Genomic DNA, 20,909 nt, shown 5'->3' with positions numbered 1-20,909 from the left:
ATATATAGTAATTGTACTTGTTTATGGGGTACTTTGTGACATTTTGTACAATGTACAGTGATCAGATCAGGGTAATTGACATATCTATCACCTCAATATAATCTTTTTGTGTTGGGGACATTCAGAATTCTCTCTACTAGCTATTTTGAGATATTCACTTAGTTGTTTTCCACCATAATTACCCTACTGTGCTGTAGAACATTAAAAAGTCATTCTACCTAGCAGCTTGTGACATAGCTTAGTGGCAGAGTACTTGCCCAGCATGTACAAGGTTCTGATTTCACTCTCCAGCTCCACAAAACAATAAATAAATAAACCTTAAAAATTATTCCTCCTATCCGATTGTACTCCTCTTATGAGTATGTTTAACCCATTTCAGGCCCACAGAAATATGGTGCCTTTTGGGGACACATTTGTTGTTGTTATCGTTAACCACAATTATACTATTTGAATGTGTGTTTAGAGCATAGGTGACAGAATCCAAAGCATGAACTTTAACCTACCATTGTGCACAGAAGCCTTCCACTGTATCATTTACTAATGCTTTGGTTTTTCTAGGTATCTCGGATTGCAGACAGTGAGAAGAGCGTTATGCTAATGCTGGGACGCTGCCTGCCACACATTGTTCCAAATGTGCTCTTGGCAAAGAGAGAGGTAAGACCCATAAAAGTTCCTCAGCCCAGGAGCCCCATCATGTTGTTCATTTGTGGTCATTTTGAAGTTCAGTGTTATATTTTTATTTTGTTAAAGTCTGTTACTTGCAATCACATTCTTACTTTTATGCATGCATCTCTGCTCCTAGAGAATGGTTTTACACCTCTGTCAGGTGAGTTCAGTAAAACTGCATGGTATTCGTGTTTTTACCAATTTTGCTTAAAGCATTATCAGCTTCTGCAACACTATTACTGTAGGTCCATTTATGTGCCATGTAAACTGTCCATTCTTACAATACCAGTTGACTAATTTATTTATCTCTGCTGTTACGATGTGTTTAATCTGTGAAGTGGACACATTTTATATTGAAAATTAACATCGAATGAGAATAATGTAACTCTATTCCCAGATGTACTTGTAACTGTCAATAAATATTCGTTTTATTATGTTTGTTTGGCAAAGAATTACACTTATAATGATAGGAATAGTCTCAGAATATTGACTATAATAACTTGTAGAAATACCTTTCTAAAATGTTCTTGTAGGTAACTTGTTGATTTATACTTTAAATACTTAAGATACAGCTGCAAATATATTTTAGCTTGCATACCCTCTGTCATGAGCCATGAACACTCTAGAAAGTTACCTTTAAATTGTTATCAAATATAGTTATATTTAGCCAATAAATGATTAATGAAAATTTGTAATCTCATTAAAATGATAGTGGATGGTTTATTTGCAAATAAGCTAAATTATTTATTTAAGTTGTTCAGCTTATGTGATAAATTTCCAGTTACAAATTTTTTATGAAAATGGATTAAGACTATTTAAAATAGTCTTCTACTATTATCATCTTCTACTGTTATCATCTTAATATTTACCATTGTTATTATTCATAATTTTTGGGACCTACAGTATGATAGGTACATAATGCATTGGCAAAACCCATTTAAAGCTTATCCTTAATTATCTGTTTAGCAGAAGAAATTTGTACTGATCCTCGAGAAGGTATATGTAGAGCTATAGAAGTTTCATTCCTATAGGTATTTTAGTAAAAATGGTTAAAAACACGATTCTTACTGATGGTTTTATTTTTATCTAATTACTTGAAAATAGCCATATTAAGAAGTATGGAAGTTTTCTATATCTTGAAGGATCAGTGTCCAATTTCGGATTGTTTTGCAGTTCTGCCTGGCAGAATGGTGTTTGAGCTTCTTTTCCTTTTTCAGCTTGTAACATAATCCATGTAATGCATTAACCTTTGCATCCCTTTATTATATTTCCTTAATACAGTCTTTAAATGTTACAGAAACTTACTATCATGAGATGCAGTTTAAGCTTCTTTAGTTTTCCATATTACCATAAAAGACTCTACCACTAAAATTTGAGTATACTGCATGAAGTATTTATGAATTTACATCATCAGTAATCAGATACGTTATACATAGAGATATATATGTATATACATACACACATATATCTAATCTGTGGTATGTTTACTTTTCTGGCTTATTTTACATTTTTTATATTTAAAAAGTATTGAATATACATAAAGTTCATGAAGAACTGATCTTTTCTTTGTTTATTCAGTTATTTGTAACTTGTTCTATTTTATCAGAAAATTCCTCATTTATAATAAAGTTGTATTCTTTCAAAATTAAATTTGTAAATAATGAAATATGTCTTAATTTGGTTTAAAATGCATCCTTGAGCATAAAAGGACAAACCTTGGAGCATGTGCTTAGGATGTGCAAAACCCTTGGTTCAATTCCCAGCACCACCAGAAAAAAAAGACAAAATTTGTTTCATTACATCCCTTGCATTGAATTAGTTGTTAATATCTCACCTTGGTTTCTTAAATCAGTACTTTAAAAAAAAAACTCTTGTGATTGAAAAGTTAGTATTTTGACTTTTTCTTATTTCTTAAGTTTTATATACTCCTGTCAGCATTAAGTCTTTTTATTGGTGTGTGACTACAGTTAAATGTTCTTCAGTAAGCTAGTGATAGTAGTAATATACTGAGCAATTACATATAGCATTAGAAATGGGGCTTAAGGTTTTAATTAAGTAAAACAGTCACAATTTAACAATTTTTAAATATAAAAAGATACACAGAGAAAATGCTCCACTACCGCTGTCTTTTAATCACCATATCACATGCAATTTTAAGTTCTTTGACCAAAGTTGGATTGTTTGTCTTCATATTCTTTTGAGCTGTGAGAGTCTCTGCCTGTCCTTTAATGGGTAAGTGCTTTTATTTTTGTGAAGTCTGTTGCTTCTGTTGTTGTTGTAAATCTAAGAATCCATTGTGAAATCCAGGCTCAAGAGTATACTCCTGTGCGTTCTAATAGTTCCATAGCTTTAGGTCATTGATCTGTTTTCAGTTAATTTTCTCATACAGAGTTTGTATAGGATATAAGTTCTTTTCATGTAGCTATGCAGTTGTCCTCACAATATTTTGTTCAAGAGAAAAAGTTTCCCCTATTGAATGCTCTTGCCATTGTTGTCAAAATTTATTTGGTTACAGATTGCTTGGATTTACCTGAGGCCTCTCAGTTCTCTTCTGTTGGTCTGTATATCTACCCTAATGCCACCCCTTCACTATTTTCATTACTATAGCTTTAGAAAGTTTTGAAATTGGAAAGTATAAATCTTCCAATTTTTTCTTATTTCCCATATTGTTTGGCAGTTCCAGAGGCCTTTAGAGTTCCATATGAATTTAATACTCAGCTTTTCATTTCTATAAAACAGATCATTAGAATTTTGAGACAGTTACATTCATTCTGTAGTTATTTTGGGAGCATTGCCACCCTGTCAACCTTAAATCTTCTGCTACATGGATGTGTGGTGTCTTTCCATTTACTTAGGTCTTTAATTTCTTTGAGCAGTGTTTTATAGTTTTCAGCGTGCAGATCTTTCCCTTCTAGATTAAACAGATTCCTGGGTATTCTTTTGGTTGGTATTATAAATGAAAGTGTTTTCTAAATTTCCTTATCAGGTTTTTCATTGCTGGTATATAGAAACACAACAGATATTTGTGGGTTGACCTTATACCTTGCTACTTTGCTGAATTTATGAATGCTAGTAGTTTTTGTATGCATTCTATGGTATTTTCTATATGAACAGTCATGATATCTACAAATAGATAGCTTTATAAACTGGATAGTTTTTTATTTCCACTTGCTTCATTGATCTGGCTAGGACTACCAGAATACTTTTGAACAGCAGTATTTTTAGGAAGCACATATTCTTGTTTCTTACCTTAGAGAGAATGCTTTCAGTTTTTTCCCTTTGAATTTGATGTTAGCCATAAGATTTTTATAAATACCTTTCATCATGGTAAGGAACTTCTCTTCTAGTCCCAGTTTGCTGAATGCTATTCCTATGAAAGGACTTTGAATTTTGTCACATTATTTTTCTGCATCTATTTATATGATTTTTTTTCTCTTCTATTAGTGAGGCATAATGTGTTGATTGAGTTATGTTGAATCATCTTTCATTGCTCATTTCATTGACTCATTTAGTCAAAGTTTATAATCTTTTTAATGTCCTTTTGGATTTGATGTTGGTATTTTTTAGCAATTTTATCTCTATATTTATAAAAGATACTGGCCTATAGTTTTCTTCTGATATCTTTGTTAGTTTTGGTATCAGGCTAAGGGTATCTTCACAGAATGTGTGGGAACTAACCACTTCATTTCCATTTGAATCAGTTTGAGTAGAATCGGTGTTGATTTTCTTTCTGAAATGTTTTTTTATATAGCACCAGTGTGAAGCCATATGGTTTTGGATTTCTATTTGCTGGGAAAGCTTTAATTACTGGTTGAGTCTCTTTATTGCTTCATCCCCTGCCCACCTTCACCCTAATATCTAATCACTCACTTTGTTTTAGATCCTTTTAAAATTTTTTTTCCCTGCTTGTTTACAGTGAACATATACTAATCTTATATTCTCAGGTGGATGATTTTTAAAATTAAGTCTTCAAATGTTATCTTAGAAGAATAGACTATACATAGAAGATAGTTCTATAGTAAGTTTATTGTAAGAATTAGAAAGTTAAATACAAATATTTATAAAATTTTATGTAAATATTTCTAAAGAGATTTGTTATCTCTAAGGACATTACTTTATTGTTATTAGAAGTTACTTGACTTACTTTTAAAACCAAAAAGATTAAAATGCTTTAGAAGCCTTTTCTCTTTAGTTTTGTACAAAATCCCATGGGTAAATCTAGGACTTGTTATTAAAATTCCAAGAAACAAAATAAGTTAAAGCTAACGTCATTTACTTGAATAAAGTTGGAAATGCTAATCCTCTTCCATTAATTAATTTTAAAAGTCTTAGAAATCCAGTTTGCTAAAGCATGTTTTAAAATAGTTAAGATTTGTGTTGCCTTGAAATATGGACACATAAGTTTACCTATTTGGGGGAAAAAGTACTTTTGGATTTAATGTTAACAGTTAGAGTTGTAACTACGATTGGGGTTTTTACCATGGTTGTTGGTATTTTAATATTAAATTAGGCATTAAATCTAGTATGCTTTAGGATGTTTTATATAAAATCAAACTTTTAGATATGTCTTACATTGCTCTGTTATTTTTCAGTACATTTCTTCTATAATTAATCTCACAAAGAAATTTTTAAAACAGTATCATCTCATCTTCAGAAGAAAATTTAACCACCATTTTTAAATGTTGCCTTCAGAATTATAAGGAAAGTCTTTTTGTTGCTCTTGGTTTGGTTTTTTTGGTGGTGCGGGGGTTTGAACTCAAGGCTTCACGCTTAAGAAGCAGGGCACTCTACCTTGAGCCATGCCTCTAGCCCTTTTTGCTCTTCTTTTTTTGGAGATAGGGTCTTGCTTTTTGTCCAGGCCCACCTGGACCACATTTTTATGCTTCCTGCTATAGCTGAGATGGCAGGCATGTACCATCATACCCAACTTCTTTCATTGAGTTGAAGTCTCAAGAACATTTTTGCCCAGACTGTCTTTTAACTGCAATACTGATTTCACCTTCCCAAGTACCTTGGAGCACAGGTGTGAGCCACTATCACACAGCATAAGGAAAGTTTTTAAAGAATTAGAGTTCAATTGAAGAGATAAAACCAAAAGGAGAATATTGATTCAAGTCTGTAAATGTATAAGTAATGTGAAAATTAAATATGGTCCTACTTAAATTCTGGGTATGGATATATTAGTGTTTTAGAGGCTTGAAAGAGATGAATTCACAATAAATGTGAATAAATAGAATAACAGACATATTGCAGAATTCGCTATTTTAAGCACAGTGCAAATAAAAGTTGTCACTAAACAACCGACAGAGGAATTAGGATATTTGAACCAGTCCCAGTTTATAATTAAAATTCGATTAGTGATGGCTTGTTAAAAAAAAAAAAGCCACTGTTTCTGCATTTTTCTGTCAACACTCTTAGTGGCCCTCTTATCAGCTCTTGTTGCTATAAGAGGAGGCCATCTAACATTCTTTCCACACGGAGTTGTACCTGCTGTAGCATTAATGCATCTACTTCTCTCGGGTATGGAATATTAATCAAAATTTATTGGCAGTGACTTCCCATATGTTGTTAATTTTGCCAACATTAACTAAAAGCAAGCGGCAGTAGAAATTTTTATTAACTGATTAAGAGAATGGGAAGTATTTTTCTTCAAAGTCTAAAATTCACAAATTTTAGAGTTCATGGGGACGCAATCTGACAAATGCTTTTCCTCTTGTGTCAGTTTGGATTGGACTACTGGGTAAAGAAATGCTTTGGTAAGTGTTGTGCTGAAGACCTTTGAGGCTGACTCTGAGACCTTATGGTCTCAAACAGCAACAGATAAAGGAAATGGCAGATGTATGTGAAGTACTTTCCTTTTTTTCACTAACTCTAATTCATACATGATTCACTTGAGGAAAATGAAAGAGAAATGTTTGCCTTTTCTTAGATTTTTAAGTACTAATAGTAAATAAACCAAGACAGGAGCTCATCTAGCTTCCATGATCCCTGGTGCATCTGTGCCTATATTCCAGTTAAAAAATTCTCTATACTCGTGAAATATACTCCCCCTTTCATTAAGTATCACTAATCCTCAGATGAAGAAAATGTGAGGCATACAGAATAAATAGCAACATAGTTATTTTGCTATGCTTGATTTTGATTTTTTTTAAATCTATACTCATTTCAAACTGTGTTTACAATTACAGCAAATAATCTTACTTTCATTGTGTAACATTAAAGAGTAATAGACTAAGGAGAGAATAGGAAAAATAGTATAAGACATATACATGTAGACCCAACAGGAATATAGAAAGAGGTAGTAGAAGGAAATTAGAAAACTCTTGGGAAAAATCTGACATGAGAAAGTACAAGTAAAACGTCTAAAGCCTTTCTGGTTTTCAGGTATTAGAATAATTTCACCTTTTGTTAGTACTTCCAGAGTAACTTCTTTCCTCCGTAAGGGTCTGCTTTTAGTACGTTACCCTAATGAAATATATCTGTCCTCTCATCAGTCATTGGCTCTCAGCAGCCTAAATAGAATGAACTAAAGATTAGAATAGTTCTTGGTATTAATGTTCTTCATTCCTAATGCTATTAAATTTCCAAACCAGACAGAATGTTTAATGTTTTATGTAAAGTTTATTTTCTCTTACAAAATCAGGACTAAAACATTAATTAACAAAACATTAGTTAACAATATGGGATCCATATGCTTTGTCTTCCAATCCTAGTGCAAAATTATTTTTCCTAATTGTTTAATTTCTCTTGCTTTTCAATTACTGTCTAATTTAAAACCTACAGAGGATTCAAAATGGGAAGACTGAAAATGGCAGAATAAATGTTGTAAAATCTCTATTTCTCCATCTATTTGTAGCTCTTCTTATCTATATCCTTATACCTGCAAATTTAAGATTTATATCAAGTAATTACAATTGTAACAAAATATATAGAGACTTCAGTAATATTAGAAAGGAAGCTGGGCGTGGTGACTCATGCCTATAAATTCTAGCAGTCCGGAGGCTGGGGTAGGAGGCTTTGTGAGTCCAAGGCTATCCTGGGATACATAGTGAGATCCTGTCTCAAAAAAAAAAGGAAAGGGACCTTAGTCATGCCTTTTAAGATCCAGTCTCAACTCTAAAAATTATAACATGTTTCCAAGGAAGCATCTTCAAAATGCAAAATGAGCAAATGCTTCTCTTACAGTACAGAGTTCTTAGCCTGTATAATGATTGTACATTATTACATAGTAATCAGTGCTTATTTTAAATCCATTAGCACCTTTTGGTGGGTACTGAGGTGGATGGGAGGATAATAGTTCTTCAGTCTTATTACCTTAAGTGATTTCCTTAAAATATTTGCAAACTACTGTTCATGTCTTAGAGAATTTCTCTTATAGATACTTTGACCGCTTTCGAACTTGTATTCTCATTAGTTTAAGCATTCATTCCACAATGGAAAACATAATATGTTTTGAACATATTCAGTGTTAAGGATTTTGTCTTAATTGAAATGTGAAACAACTTTAATTAATTTCAAACATGAGAGCAAGAAATAAACTTTTGGCTATTTCCTACAATTGTTTGATTTACCTCTCTGCATGTTGAATGTTCAGTGAACAAAATGTTGTTAAAAATTTGAAGTTTAGCATCAAATATTTGTACTGGTAATCTGTAATACTACAAAGAGAATCTAGCATTTGTGGAAATGGTCACGTTTTTTGTTTTTTTCTTTTGTTTGTTTGTTTGTTTGCTTGTTTTTTCCAGTGCTGGGGATGAAAGTTGGCCTCCAGAACCTGAAAATGGTCTTTTAAACTGGATTAGGTGTGAAAGGCACAAAATTATTAGATTATATCTGATCCTAAAAAAGACATCTTGTTCTTATGGATGAAAGAGTTTGGGATTTGTTTTGTTTCTGTTTTTCATGGTGCTGGAGATTGAACTCAGAGCTTTGCACATGCAAGGCAAGCACTCTACTGCCGAACTACACCTCTAGTCCTAGGAACAATTGTTTTTATTTTGTTAACTTTAATATACAGTGAACTTTGGCACGTTTTCTTTAAAAACATGTTCAGAATTAAAGTTACCCCATTAGATTGTCACATGATGGAATATTATTTAGTATAAAAAGCTAGTGGGAAACCCTTTGGAAATGCTGCATAAAAAGCAAGGTTAGTTGAATCTTGAGTAACTTTTACTACATTGTGATACCTCCTGTATAACCAGTGTATAAAACTATATTTTAATGTTGTCAGTGTTTTCTCTTTAAATATTGACCATACAAAATTAAAATTTGCTCTTTTGTGTATTGAGATTTAAATGTCTATTTAAGAATATTCTAGAGGAAAAAAGAATATTCTGCAATGTGTTTTTAGTTTGAATTTTTCCACCCTCGTATTTCCTTAGGAGTTGATCCCCCTCATATTGTGTACAGCGTGCCTACATCCCGAACCTAAAGAGAGAGATCAGCTCCTCCATATACTTTTCAATTTGATCAAAAGACCAGATGACGAACAAAGGTGAGTAGGATTACCTCTTTGGGAAGTAAATACAGTGCCAGCTTATTAATTTCTCTAGTTAGGTACCAACATTTACAATCTAGTTTAAATTCCTTTTTCTCTCTCAGTGTTTATTTTAGTAGGCATGTAGTTTTCACCATCATATTGTCACTCCTGGATAGTTTCAAATCCTAAGACATGCATTTCAAACTGCAATGTTATCATCACATTCCCTTCCCTTCCTACCCTCTTGTTAAGGGAACCTAGAATTTACTACAACAAATAATAGGGAAATCATAAGTCTATGGACAATAAATAAAACCTAGAGCAAAAATAGTCTTTAAAAGTATGTTCAAATCCTGTTAAAAGTACTTACCACCTACTATATTTACTCGCAGTTTTTGTTTAAATCTTTGAAATGGCATTCTGCACCTTCTTCTTGAAGTGTTAATAGTTTCTCAGTTATTAGATAGATAAAGATACTGAGAAATATTATCTAAATTATCTGATTTTTGAGGATTAATGCATTTTAAAGTGGAACTAAATTTCCATGAACTTTATTTCTTTTCAAAATATATGCTCCTGAAAATTGCATGATAGTTTTGATCAGAAAATTCTATATTCTGCATAATACATTTCCAATAGTAGGACTTTTTGAGGGGATTTGGGAGAGGAGGGGGAGGAAAGGAGAATGATAAAGAATGAATAATATTGAAGTATATTGCATCTGTGTAGGAAGATGGCATAATAAAACACCCTGAAATCTGTTCAATAATAGGAGAAGGAGGAAAAAGGGGAGGAGAAACCTCTTGAAAAAATGAGCATAAATTTCAAAAATGAAGGACAGGAATATAAACAGGACTTGTTACTGTGTGGGTCCTGATGGGAGGGTGGTGACTGGAGAAGTTGAAGGATGGTGAATATGGTTGATGTACTTTATATACTTGCATGAAAATAGAACAATGAAACTTGTTGAAATTGTTTTAAAAAATGGGAAGGCAAATAAAGGAGAATGATGGTGAAACCTAATCATGGCACATTATAAGTGTATATAAAAATGTCACAATGAATCCCCCTTGTACAACAAATGTATGCTAATCACAATGTTAAAAATAAATTTGAAAGGTTAAACATTCAAAAAAAAAAAAAGAAAATTCTATATTCTATTAATATACTTATATCTAAACCCTCAGTAAAAGGGAAAGGAAGCAAATAGCATGAAGGTCTTAACAGGTCCACCCAGGTGCTATATTGGCTGGAAATCAACTCTTCCTTTGCACTCCAAGTATAACAAGCCATAGTTAGGTGGCATAGTAAAAAGCTGGGCATACCCAGTGAACTCTCAGACATTCTAATGTTCCCCAGGTAGAAACCTAACCTCCCTTGGGGAAAGAGACAGACTTTCAGAGAAGCTCAGCTTCATCTGCCAACATATGTTCTCGGTGCTGGATTTTGTTTGTTTGTTTTTATTTGTTTGGTGGGACTAGAGTTTGAACTTAAGACTTGACACTTGCAAAGTAGGCTCTCTACTTCTTAAACCATACCTCCAGTCCATTTTGCTCCAGTCCATTGGTTATTTTGGAGATGGGAGTCTTGTAAATTATTTGCTCAGGCTGGCCTTGAACCACAATCCTCCCAACCTCAGCTTCCCTAGTAGATAGGATTATAGGTGTGAACCACCAGCACCTGACTCTCTGTCCTGTTTTTGATGAGTGCTATGACCTATAAAGTCAGAGCATAAAAACCTTGGTAAATTGTTCTTCTTCAATAGTTTGTAATAAAATTCTCACAACAGAAAGCAAGTTAGTTATTTTCTAGATCTTGTTGACAATAAGAGGACTTCTGCCTTAAGGTGGTAATAGGTTGGCATTTCTTAATATTTTCCAGTTTGAAATTACTATAAAGAAAAGTGGTTTGTTTTTGTTTTTTTTAAACTAAGATATAAACACTAAGAAGAAAGAAGTTAACAGCCAACAACTGAAATGGTCTGGGAGATTTCTCTGCTACTCTATTATCACTGAATGAATGAAGCTAGATTGGGAAGAGCAATCTAAAACCCTTCTAGTTTTCACTTTGAGGAATGTTTCTGTTCACTAAAAAGTAGGTCGAAGGCACTACGACAGCCATATGTTGTATAAGGTAGCCTTTAGTCTCCAGAGTGTTTCACCAGTCAGAGATTAATATTCCCAGTAAACGAGTCATATAGGGAAAAGGGCAAGTAGTATCTTTCATCCTAGAATATGAAGTCTTCTTTGGTAAAACCTGTAAGTCAGTAGTAAAGACCAGAAATCACCTTAGAAGTATACAACACATCTTAATTATTCATATATTATGTTTGGTTAGATAATGTTCCAAACCATCTCACATCTTTTTACAACATAAACTCTCATCATTGTCAAAAAAAAAAAAAAAGTGCAAAAACCTGAACATTGAGAAAAGTAGAAAAGCAAAGCCACATTAAATTATCTCTTTGATGTGCATGAGATATCTTGGGAGAGAAGGTATTCGTTCCAGCACTCCCTTTCTCTCAAAATAAACTGGAGTTGGATCAATTTCTTCTTAATAAACATTAAACAGAAAAGCAGAATTACCATGAGCACCACAAAAATTCCAGTATACAATGAAAATAGCAGTGATTCTACAAATTCACAATAAAACTTTATCTTGGAAAATGATTTATTACAAAAAGCAAAGAAACATTTAGAAACATTGTTTAGTATCCTAAAAAGAGGTAAGAATTCATAGCATTATAAAACAGAAGGGAACCAAAAGAAATGTGATCTAGAGGAAAAAAGATTGTCTATTATAACAGAAGATACCAGACGGAAAAAAAATATGCAAGATTTTCAAATTTACATTGAAGGAGCTGTAGTAGCCTTGACGCTACTGAAAATTAAATCCACATTATAAGTGATGAATTTGAAATATTAGTAAATCACTGTATTCACTGGCCACTTGCAGGATTGAAGACTTGCTTGCTCAAATGTCCATGATTTTAATAATTTCTAGGAACTCTTCAGTACTAGTCCATAATACATGATGATGAGAAAAATGTAAATGCATACCTTTCCACATTAGTAAGCCTGACTTTTCTGTAAAATGTTCTGAAAAACTGCAGGTACCTTGTACAAGGCATGAATAGTGTTATATCAGCAGACTGATAGCCTTGAAAGCATTTTGATGTTACTTTCCAACTGCCTTATTCATTGTAAGTTCACAAAAAGCATGTATAGAGCTTAGTTTTTCCTCCACAAACTTTCCTGCAACCTTTTAAATTTTTCACTCAGAGTGACACTTTCAGGAACTTAGCTACTTACATACTGTACCCTAGTCTTTTTGTTTTAAAATAAGCAAGTTTTTTTTTTTTGGGGGGGGGTTGTTTCGTTTTTTAGCAGGTCTAGCTTTGGAACTCAAAGCTTTGTATTTGCAAAGCCCGTACTGTACTACTTGAGCCATGCCTTTAAGATGAACAAGTTTGTTCGTAATCCTGTGAAAATTGATTCCAGTCAACTCCTCAGCAGTTAAATTCTAGTTGCTCTTTAATTATGAAAGACTTGGAAGTTTGGAATTATATATAAATGAATGAAGGAAACATAGCTCAATTTTTTTTTAAATAAACACAGGAAATACTGTGCCCATTCACAGTGTTCTGCAGTGTTTTCATTCTTGTTATTCCAATTACCCATGTTGATTTTATGCTTTTGTATTAATTGCCTTTGGACTTCTAACTCAACCCCAGTCCTAATTCAAATATTTCTTTTTTTTTTTTTTTTCTCTTTTTGGGGTTTGGACTCAAGGCCTCATGCTTGCTAGGCAGGCACTCTTACCACTCAGTCACTGTCAGCCCCCAATACAAACATTTCTTTGTCTTTTATTTTTCACACTTCTCAGTATTCCTTCCTTTTCCACCAGATGAATCTGATCCATCATGACCTTGTAATGGTTATGATTTATAAGAAATAGTATATGACTTTCTATATTACTGCGTTATTCATAAACCAATTACTGTGTGGCAAGAAAGGGATACAATGGTGTTTTTTGTTTTGTTTTGATTAGTCCTGCATCAAATGCCTACAATTAAAGATGCCTAGGTAGAGAAATAAGGTGTTCCTAAGACTAATGAGAGGGAGGGGCACAGATCAGGGTGACTTATCTGAAGAAAAGGGAATGAGTTTGATCACACAACATCTCCTCAAAGAACAAAATCTTTTATTGAGTGAAGTTGTATAAGTGTGGGCTTGAGCAAACTGGTCTAGGGGTAGGTGGGTAGAAGGACCATCTAGTTGGACAAAATAATGCAGTTAAATGTTTTTCTATGTACATTTTTATCTTAATGAAAAAATAATTTTGCTTGTACTTTGTAAAACAATAGAATTGTATTTAATAGACAATAAAATTCCATAGTTTTATATAATTTTAGTACGTGGTTATCAGACTTAAAGTATATATCTTTTTATATCAACATCTCAGAATATTGAAAATTAATAAATAAGCTAACCATGAGACAAATCAAGCTCAAAAATTAAAATACAAGGAACTCTTCAGCTATGAGGGTAAAAACAGTCCAGCAGACATTGAAACTCTATAGTAGGTATCTCTTTCCTGCTTTTAATCAAAATATACTTGAGAGCAAGTAGGGAAACTTATCCTCAGCATCCAGCCAGGGTTAATCAACTCCAAAAGCTCTTATATGCTGACCAAATAAGAATAAGGGAAATTAAAGCACTGTGTTAATATCATTCATTGCTATTTGAATTTTTTTTCTAAGGATAATTTGGTAGTACTATATAGGAAAATTAGTGTTTAATTTTTTCCTTGAAAAATACCATTCCCTTTCTAGCCAGAGCAATTAGGCAAGAAGAAGAAATAAAAGCAATACAAATAAGTAAAGAAACTGTCAAAATATCCCTGTTTGCAAATGATATGATCCTATACCTTAAAGACCCAAAAAACTCTACCCAAAAACTCTTAGACACCATAAACAGGTATAGCAAGGTGGCAGGATACAAAATCAACTTACAAAAATCATTAGCTTTTCTATACACCAACAGTGAACAAACTGAGAAGGAATACATGGAAACAATTCCATTTACAATAGTCTCAAAAAATATCAAATACCTAGGAGTAAACTTAACAAAAGATGTGAATGACCTCTACAAGGAGAATTACAAACCCCTGAAGAAAGAGATCGAGGAAGACTACAGAAGATGGAGAGATCTTCCATGCTTGTGGATTGGAAGAATCAACATAGTAAAAATGGCTATACTACCAAAAGCAATCTACATGTTTAATGCAATTCCCATCAAAATCTATCCTAAAGTTCATTTGGAAACACAAAAGACCATGAATAGCCAAGGCAGTACTCAGCAAAAAGAGCAATGCTAGCAGTATCGCAATACCTGACTTCAAACTATATTACAAAGCAACAACAAAATAAAAACAGCATGGCACTGGCACAAAAATAGACATGAAGACCAGTGGAACAGAATAGAGGACCCAGATATGAATCCACACTATACCCACCTTATTTTTGACAAAGGGACCAAAAATATACAATGGAGGAAAGACAGCCTCTTCAACAAATGCTGCTGGGAAAAGTGGTTATCCATCTGCAAGAAACTAAAACTAGATCCATGTCTATCACCCTGTACTAGTATGAACTCAAAATAGATCAAGGATCTTAATATCAGACCCAAAACTCCTAAGTTAGTACAGGAAGGAGCAGGAAACACTCTGGAACTTAAAGGTATAGGCAAGGACTTCCTCAATAGAACCCCAACAGCCCAGCAACTAAAAGGATGGACAAATGGGACTTCATAAAATTAAAAAGTTCTGCACAACAAAAGAAATGGTCTCTAAACTACAGAGACCATCCACAGAGTGGGAGAAAATATTTGCTAACTATACATCAGGCAAAGGACTGATAACCAGAGAGTATAAAGGGAACTTAAGAAACTAAACTCTCCCAAAATCAGTGAACCAATTAAGAAATGGTTCATTGATTTAGTTCTGAACTAAACAGAACTTTCTCGAAAGAAGAAATTCAAATGGCCAAAAAACACATGAAAAAATGCTTACCATCTCTAGCCATAAAAGAAATGCATATCAAAACCACACTAAGATTCCACCTCACCCCTGTTAGAATAGCCATCATCAACAACACCACCAACAACAGGTGTTGGTGAAGGTGTGGGGAAAAAGGAACCCTGGTACACTCCTGTGTTGCAGGAGTGGGAATGCAAGCTGGTGTAACCACTCTGGAAAAAAATTTGGAGGCTTCTTAAAAATCTAAACATAGATCTGCCATATGATCTAGCAATCCCACTCCTGCAACACAGGTTACTCCAGAGGTACCTGCACACCCATGTTTATTGCAGTGCTATTCACAATAACCAAGTTATAAAACAACCAAGATGCCCTACTACTGATGAATGGATCAAGAATATGTGGTATTTATATACAATGGAATTTTACTCAGCCATGAAGAAAAATGAAATCTTATCATTTGCAAGTAAATGGATGGAACTGGAGAACATCATTCTGAGAGAGGTTAGCCAGACTCAGAAGACCAAAAATCGTATGTTCTCCCTCATATGCGGACTATATATATATTTTCTAGGGAATATACTGCAATGTTGTAGGACTTGGGTTACATGACAAGGGGAGAACATATATGGGAAATAACAGGGTTAGATAGAAAACCCAAAACATGAAAGCACTTGATGTCCCTACTCCAGAGGAATTAATACAGAAACCTTAAAGCGACAGAGGTCCACACGAGAGGGGAATCAGGAACCAGTGTAAAGATCAGTTAGAGATGAGTCAACCTGGGTTGTAACACATTTGTACATGAAAGCAATGCTAGGAATCTCTCCGTATAGCTGCCCTTATCTCAACTAGCAAAAAATGCTATGTCTTTCTTATTACTGCTTATTTCTACTCTTCAAAGGAACTGGAGAAAAATGCAGAACAGGTTTTGCCTGGAAGGGGGTGGGAGGAGGGTGGGGATGGGAGCAGGAGGGAGAGATGACCCAAACAATGTATGCATATGTGAATAAATGAAAAAAATAAATAATAAATAAATTCTAAAAAAAGAAAAATACCATTCCTTATCTTGGCAACTTAAATAATGAAATACTATTAATTACATTTTTATATTGAGGTTTACAAAGCATACTCCCCCCCCCCACCTTAGAGCCTGTTTTCATACTCTGCATGTAAAGTTAATAGCTGCCACCTGGTGGCCAAAAGTACCTATTAGCCTTACTTAGCTCAAGGTACATCAGGAATGAAGTGTGCACACTTACAACTTCTTTCACTTTAAAGAAATACAAGTATAGACTAATTTATTAGTCTATACTAAAATAGACTAATAAATTGATTAACAATACTCTATAAACAAAGCAGTTTTTTTAAGTTAGCATACTATGTTTGACAGTTATTTTTTTCTTACTTAATGAATCTCAAGCTTCTTTGATCAGATCTTAAGAAAAACTTTGTAATGGGGATTTTCCTGGTTCTTTGCTAGCAGCTATATTTGCACCACATTTGCAACCTAAGTAGTTTACTAATCAAACAGTCCTATTTTTACTATCAAAGTAGCCTATTTGCAATGCTACTAATAAGTCTTTTCTGTTTTGAACCACATTTCAGAACTCTCAGATTTTCTAGTTAGCTCTGCTAAGACATTTAAGGGACCTAACATTTCTTCCAATGGAAGTTTTTATATCTTTAGTACAATGGTGGCAACTCATGATTTGAAGTTCTATACAAGTGTTTATCTTAAGTATAATTGCCAAACATTTATGGAACACCCCATGTAGTAGTGCCAAAAATAATAACCAGCTATTAGGAGATTTTTCATGAGGGAGCAGACCACTGAAGTGGCTTGGGAAATTCTTGTTCTAGTCTCCTTTTATTCACTTTATTTGCCCTCTTAAAGTAGAAAAAAATAGGAAATGAGAAATACCAAAAGGAAGGTTGAGAAATACACACAGAGGATGATAGAAATATAAAGGGGAAATACATAGTTAAAAATTAAAAGATTGGGCTGGGAGTGTAGCTCAGTGGTGGCACAAGGCCCTAGATTTGATCCCCAACACTGAAAAAAAAGCTGCTGCAGTATACAATAAAGACATATTGGGTCATTTTGAAGCTAATTCAAATTGACAAATATTGAGTGAGAGCACTGAACAATAGCTAGGGTTAACTTTCTTTAACCAACTTTGTCCTACTTCTGTTTTCTTCTTATTATTAAATTATTGTACTGGGGGTATCTTTTTTTTTATTCACTTAATTGTACAGGGGGTACATTGTGACACACACATAGTGGTAGACAATATATCTTAAATTAGATTCACCCCCTCCATTTTTTCCTAGTTCTATTTTCTAATGCAAATACTAATCTTTATTTTTTTGTATTAATTTTTCAGGCAAATGATACTAACAGGTTGTGTGGCGTTTGCACGCCATGTTGGACCAACACGAGTAGAAGCTGAGCTTTTACCACAATGTTGGGAACAGGTAAATTAAGTCCTGGGCTTTCCCTTACTTCATATTCATTCCTTATAAAGGTTTGTTTTCTTTAAATCCCATTAAGAGATATATGAGATAAAAATTGTACTACTGTTTCTGTAGCTCAGCACTTGTGCTTCAGAGAGCTCTGGGACCCTTGGATTTATTTGTTCATTATGAATCACTGTTTTCAGTGCAAATGCAAGTGTAGACATCCTAGTGGAAGAGAACAGTAAAAAAGAACTGATATGATAGCTTGTAATATATACCATGAGGAAAAATAAAGCAGAAAAAGGATTAGCAAGTGGTGCAGAATGTTCTCCTAAAAAGGATGGTGAGAGACGGGATCTCTGAGGGAGTGATAGAAGAAGTGAATGATAGAAGATGCCGCAAATACAAAGGCCCTGAGGTGGGAATGTGCTTGATGCATTCAAAGAAGAGTTTTAAAAAAATACATGTGGTAAGTATGTATAAATAGAAATTGTATATATTGCATATTTATATATTACAAATACATATAAATACATAAAATGTAAACTTTTGAACATGGAAGGATTTTGGGTTTATAATTGAAGTCATTGTCCTGTCAGTACTTTTACAGAGAATGTTAATATTCTAGGCCTTTGTAGAACTCAGAATCATTGAGTTTCTAGACTTGATGTTTAAGTCATTAAGCACCTTATTTTTCCACCTTATAAAAAGCTGATTTTTCTCACCAATGGAGACAAATTATATTATCTTATTAGCACAGTAACTTATTTTTAAGAAAAGTATTGGTGTCTGGAGTATCACTAATGTGTATAATCATTTAAAGTTCTCCTACTTTTTTTGGGCATTCATTAAAATATAATTAGCCACTAGGTTTAATATATAACTGAACAATATACAATAATAATTACCCCTGATAATGCCATTCATAATCTTTGTATTATAGTGCATATTAATAAAGTTCTAATGGCTTAAACTTGAAATTAACTTAAACACAACGTATCAACTTTGAATTTATAATTCATATAACCTTATGAACATTTACTTTTTATAGTTTTTCCATTTTCTTTTAAGTTTTGTTTATTCAAATAGTATTTGAATAAATCCATTTAAATAGAGCAATTCCGTGGTTTCTGTATAGTCGTACAGTTGTGCATTCATTGCAATACCCAATTTTAACTTTTGTCACCCCAGAACAAACACCTCTGTCAAGTTTATTTTGGCTACTTATGAATTCTCTTGAATATCCATATGAATTTTAAGATCAGCTTCTCCACTTGAGCAAGCTAGTTGGCTTTTTACAACTAATGCACTGAATTCTGTAGATTAATCTGAAGAGTATTTCCTTTCTAATCATATTAAGCCTTCCAGACTATGAATTTAGGGTGTTTTCCGTGTATTTGCGTCTTTTAAAATATCTTGCAACTGTGTTTTGAATATAAATTTTCCAAGAGCTTTGAATATAAATTTTGTATTTCTTCTGTTTTATTTATTCCTAAGTATCTTTCCTATTATAAAGAGAATTGTTTTGATTTTGTTGTCAGTGTGTTTATTGCTTATATACAGAAATACACTTGATTTATATATATGCATTTAATTTTGAGACTCAATGAGCTAGACTAAGGAAAAACAAAATGAAACCTATTTGTAGCATACTTTGACATTCAGACCATTCTGCTTTAGAGTTAACTGTATCTGGACTAAATTTTTTAATTCGAAGATGTCACTTATAAACATCTTTACCACCTCCTTTTCTGTAACCTGAATAAACATGGATGTCAGGGATCTGTCTAGCCACCTACCTCTAGTGTGTTACCCAGTAGATTACTGTATAATTTCTTTTCTTAATTTTAGGCATCCAATACATAATTGAATTATGTCACCTTTTCACATGGGAATATGAGAACAGATATACTTTTCCAGTCAAAGAAAGATTTATATTCTATGAAGAAGACATATGGGAACAAAACCCAGTATGTGTCATTTTTTTTATTATTATTTTTATTTGGTTCAGTCAGTATAGTTATCACAATAGCAAAACCCCATCATTTTCCTTAGGCAAACAAGAATTGAAGTCTTCTTAATTTAAAATGAAAATCATAGCTGTAGTCAAACTGGTTAAATCCTTGATTAACTTATTTCATAACCCCCTTGGTTAAAAGAATACTGGTATACATCTGACCGTATCTATAAAATTCAGAAGCTGCATTTTCTCAATTAAACATTTTAATGTAGTATGTTGCTCGGGAAAGGTCCTGATTTCTCCTGAAATCCTAAGGAAAGCCTAGTTTTAGGCACACATATCTCTAGACACCTTGCCAAATTTTCATATTTGGTTTTTTTCCTTTTTTCTTTAACAGATGATCCCTGTGACCTCATGTTTAAGCTGTCCTTGATTTCCTTATTCCTGATCCAGGTATAGCTGCACAGGGATTCCCAGAAGTGAAAACGGAAGACGCTTTATTGCATTCTTAACAGGATTTATGGTGAAAAGTAATTCTCTATTGGAAGAAAAGAGGGTATGTTGTTTATGCTTGATTTATTTATTTTTTTACTCTAGATTAATCACAAATACCCAGAAAGACGACTACTTGTGGCGGAATCCTGTGGAGCATTGGCACCTTACCTTCCTGTAAGAATTGTCTTTTTTCCAGAAAACTTTATTTTTTCTTTTTTAATAATAGAGAATTCTCTTAGCCATTATATCTTAATAAGGAAAGCAATGATTCAAAAAATGAAAGGCTCACACCAGCACTATATTGCATTATAGACAGATAAGTACATCAGCATTGATTCTGCATGAATATAAATGGTAAACTGTACTGGCAGTTCTTAGAGTGTGTCCGAGGAATGTGTGGGATTCCTTGAGATAATTTCAAAGAGAACTTAGGAGGTAAAACCTGTTTTCATCATACTTGTTTTTGTCTTTTTCACTAATTTGACATTTGCAGTGTTGGTACGAAAGTCAAAATGGACAAAAGTGCTCATGCATTAACATTTATTGACAGTAGTCTTTAATTGTGCTAAAAATGTTTGTATTCTTCACTGCCATACATTCGCAGAACAAGCCAGTTTCACTGAAAAAGGAGCTGGCTGATCAGGAAAAAATGCTAATTTTATTAAGTTTTGACCTTAATAATTCTGTAAGACTAAGTAGAAAGTACTCATATCAGATTGCATAGTGAAGTGTGATACTGTTTGCAGGAAAAACGCTAATTTGAGTTGTAAGCTTAAACTAGTTGCTTTTTTTTCATTGAAATACCAG

General features: G+C 33.3%; 1 protein-coding gene across 7 annotated transcripts in view; it reads left to right on the top strand.

Moving 5' to 3' along the window:
* The window catches only part of Relch (RAB11 binding and LisH domain, coiled-coil and HEAT repeat containing), a 94,467-nt gene that overhangs the window by 31,408 nt on the left and 42,150 nt on the right, over nt 1-20,909 (top strand). For all 7 annotated transcript variants that reach the window (XR_012447008.1, XM_074069684.1, XM_020162399.2 and 4 more), the window contains 4 exons: nt 559-654; nt 9,051-9,163; nt 17,575-17,665; nt 20,205-20,276. Coding sequence is in view for 6 of the 7 variants with exons in the window: in XM_074069684.1 (XP_073925785.1) it covers nt 559-654; nt 9,051-9,163; nt 17,575-17,665; nt 20,205-20,276 (372 nt within the window). In the remaining variant the exon portion in view is untranslated. The remainder of the gene's footprint in view (nt 1-558; nt 655-9,050; nt 9,164-17,574; nt 17,666-20,204; nt 20,277-20,909) is intronic.

This window comes from Castor canadensis, chromosome 4, assembly GCF_047511655.1.
Source record: "Castor canadensis chromosome 4, mCasCan1.hap1v2, whole genome shotgun sequence".
Classification (NCBI taxonomy): Eukaryota; Metazoa; Chordata; class Mammalia; order Rodentia; family Castoridae; genus Castor; species Castor canadensis.
This window is presented reverse-complemented; position numbering and strand designations above follow the sequence as displayed.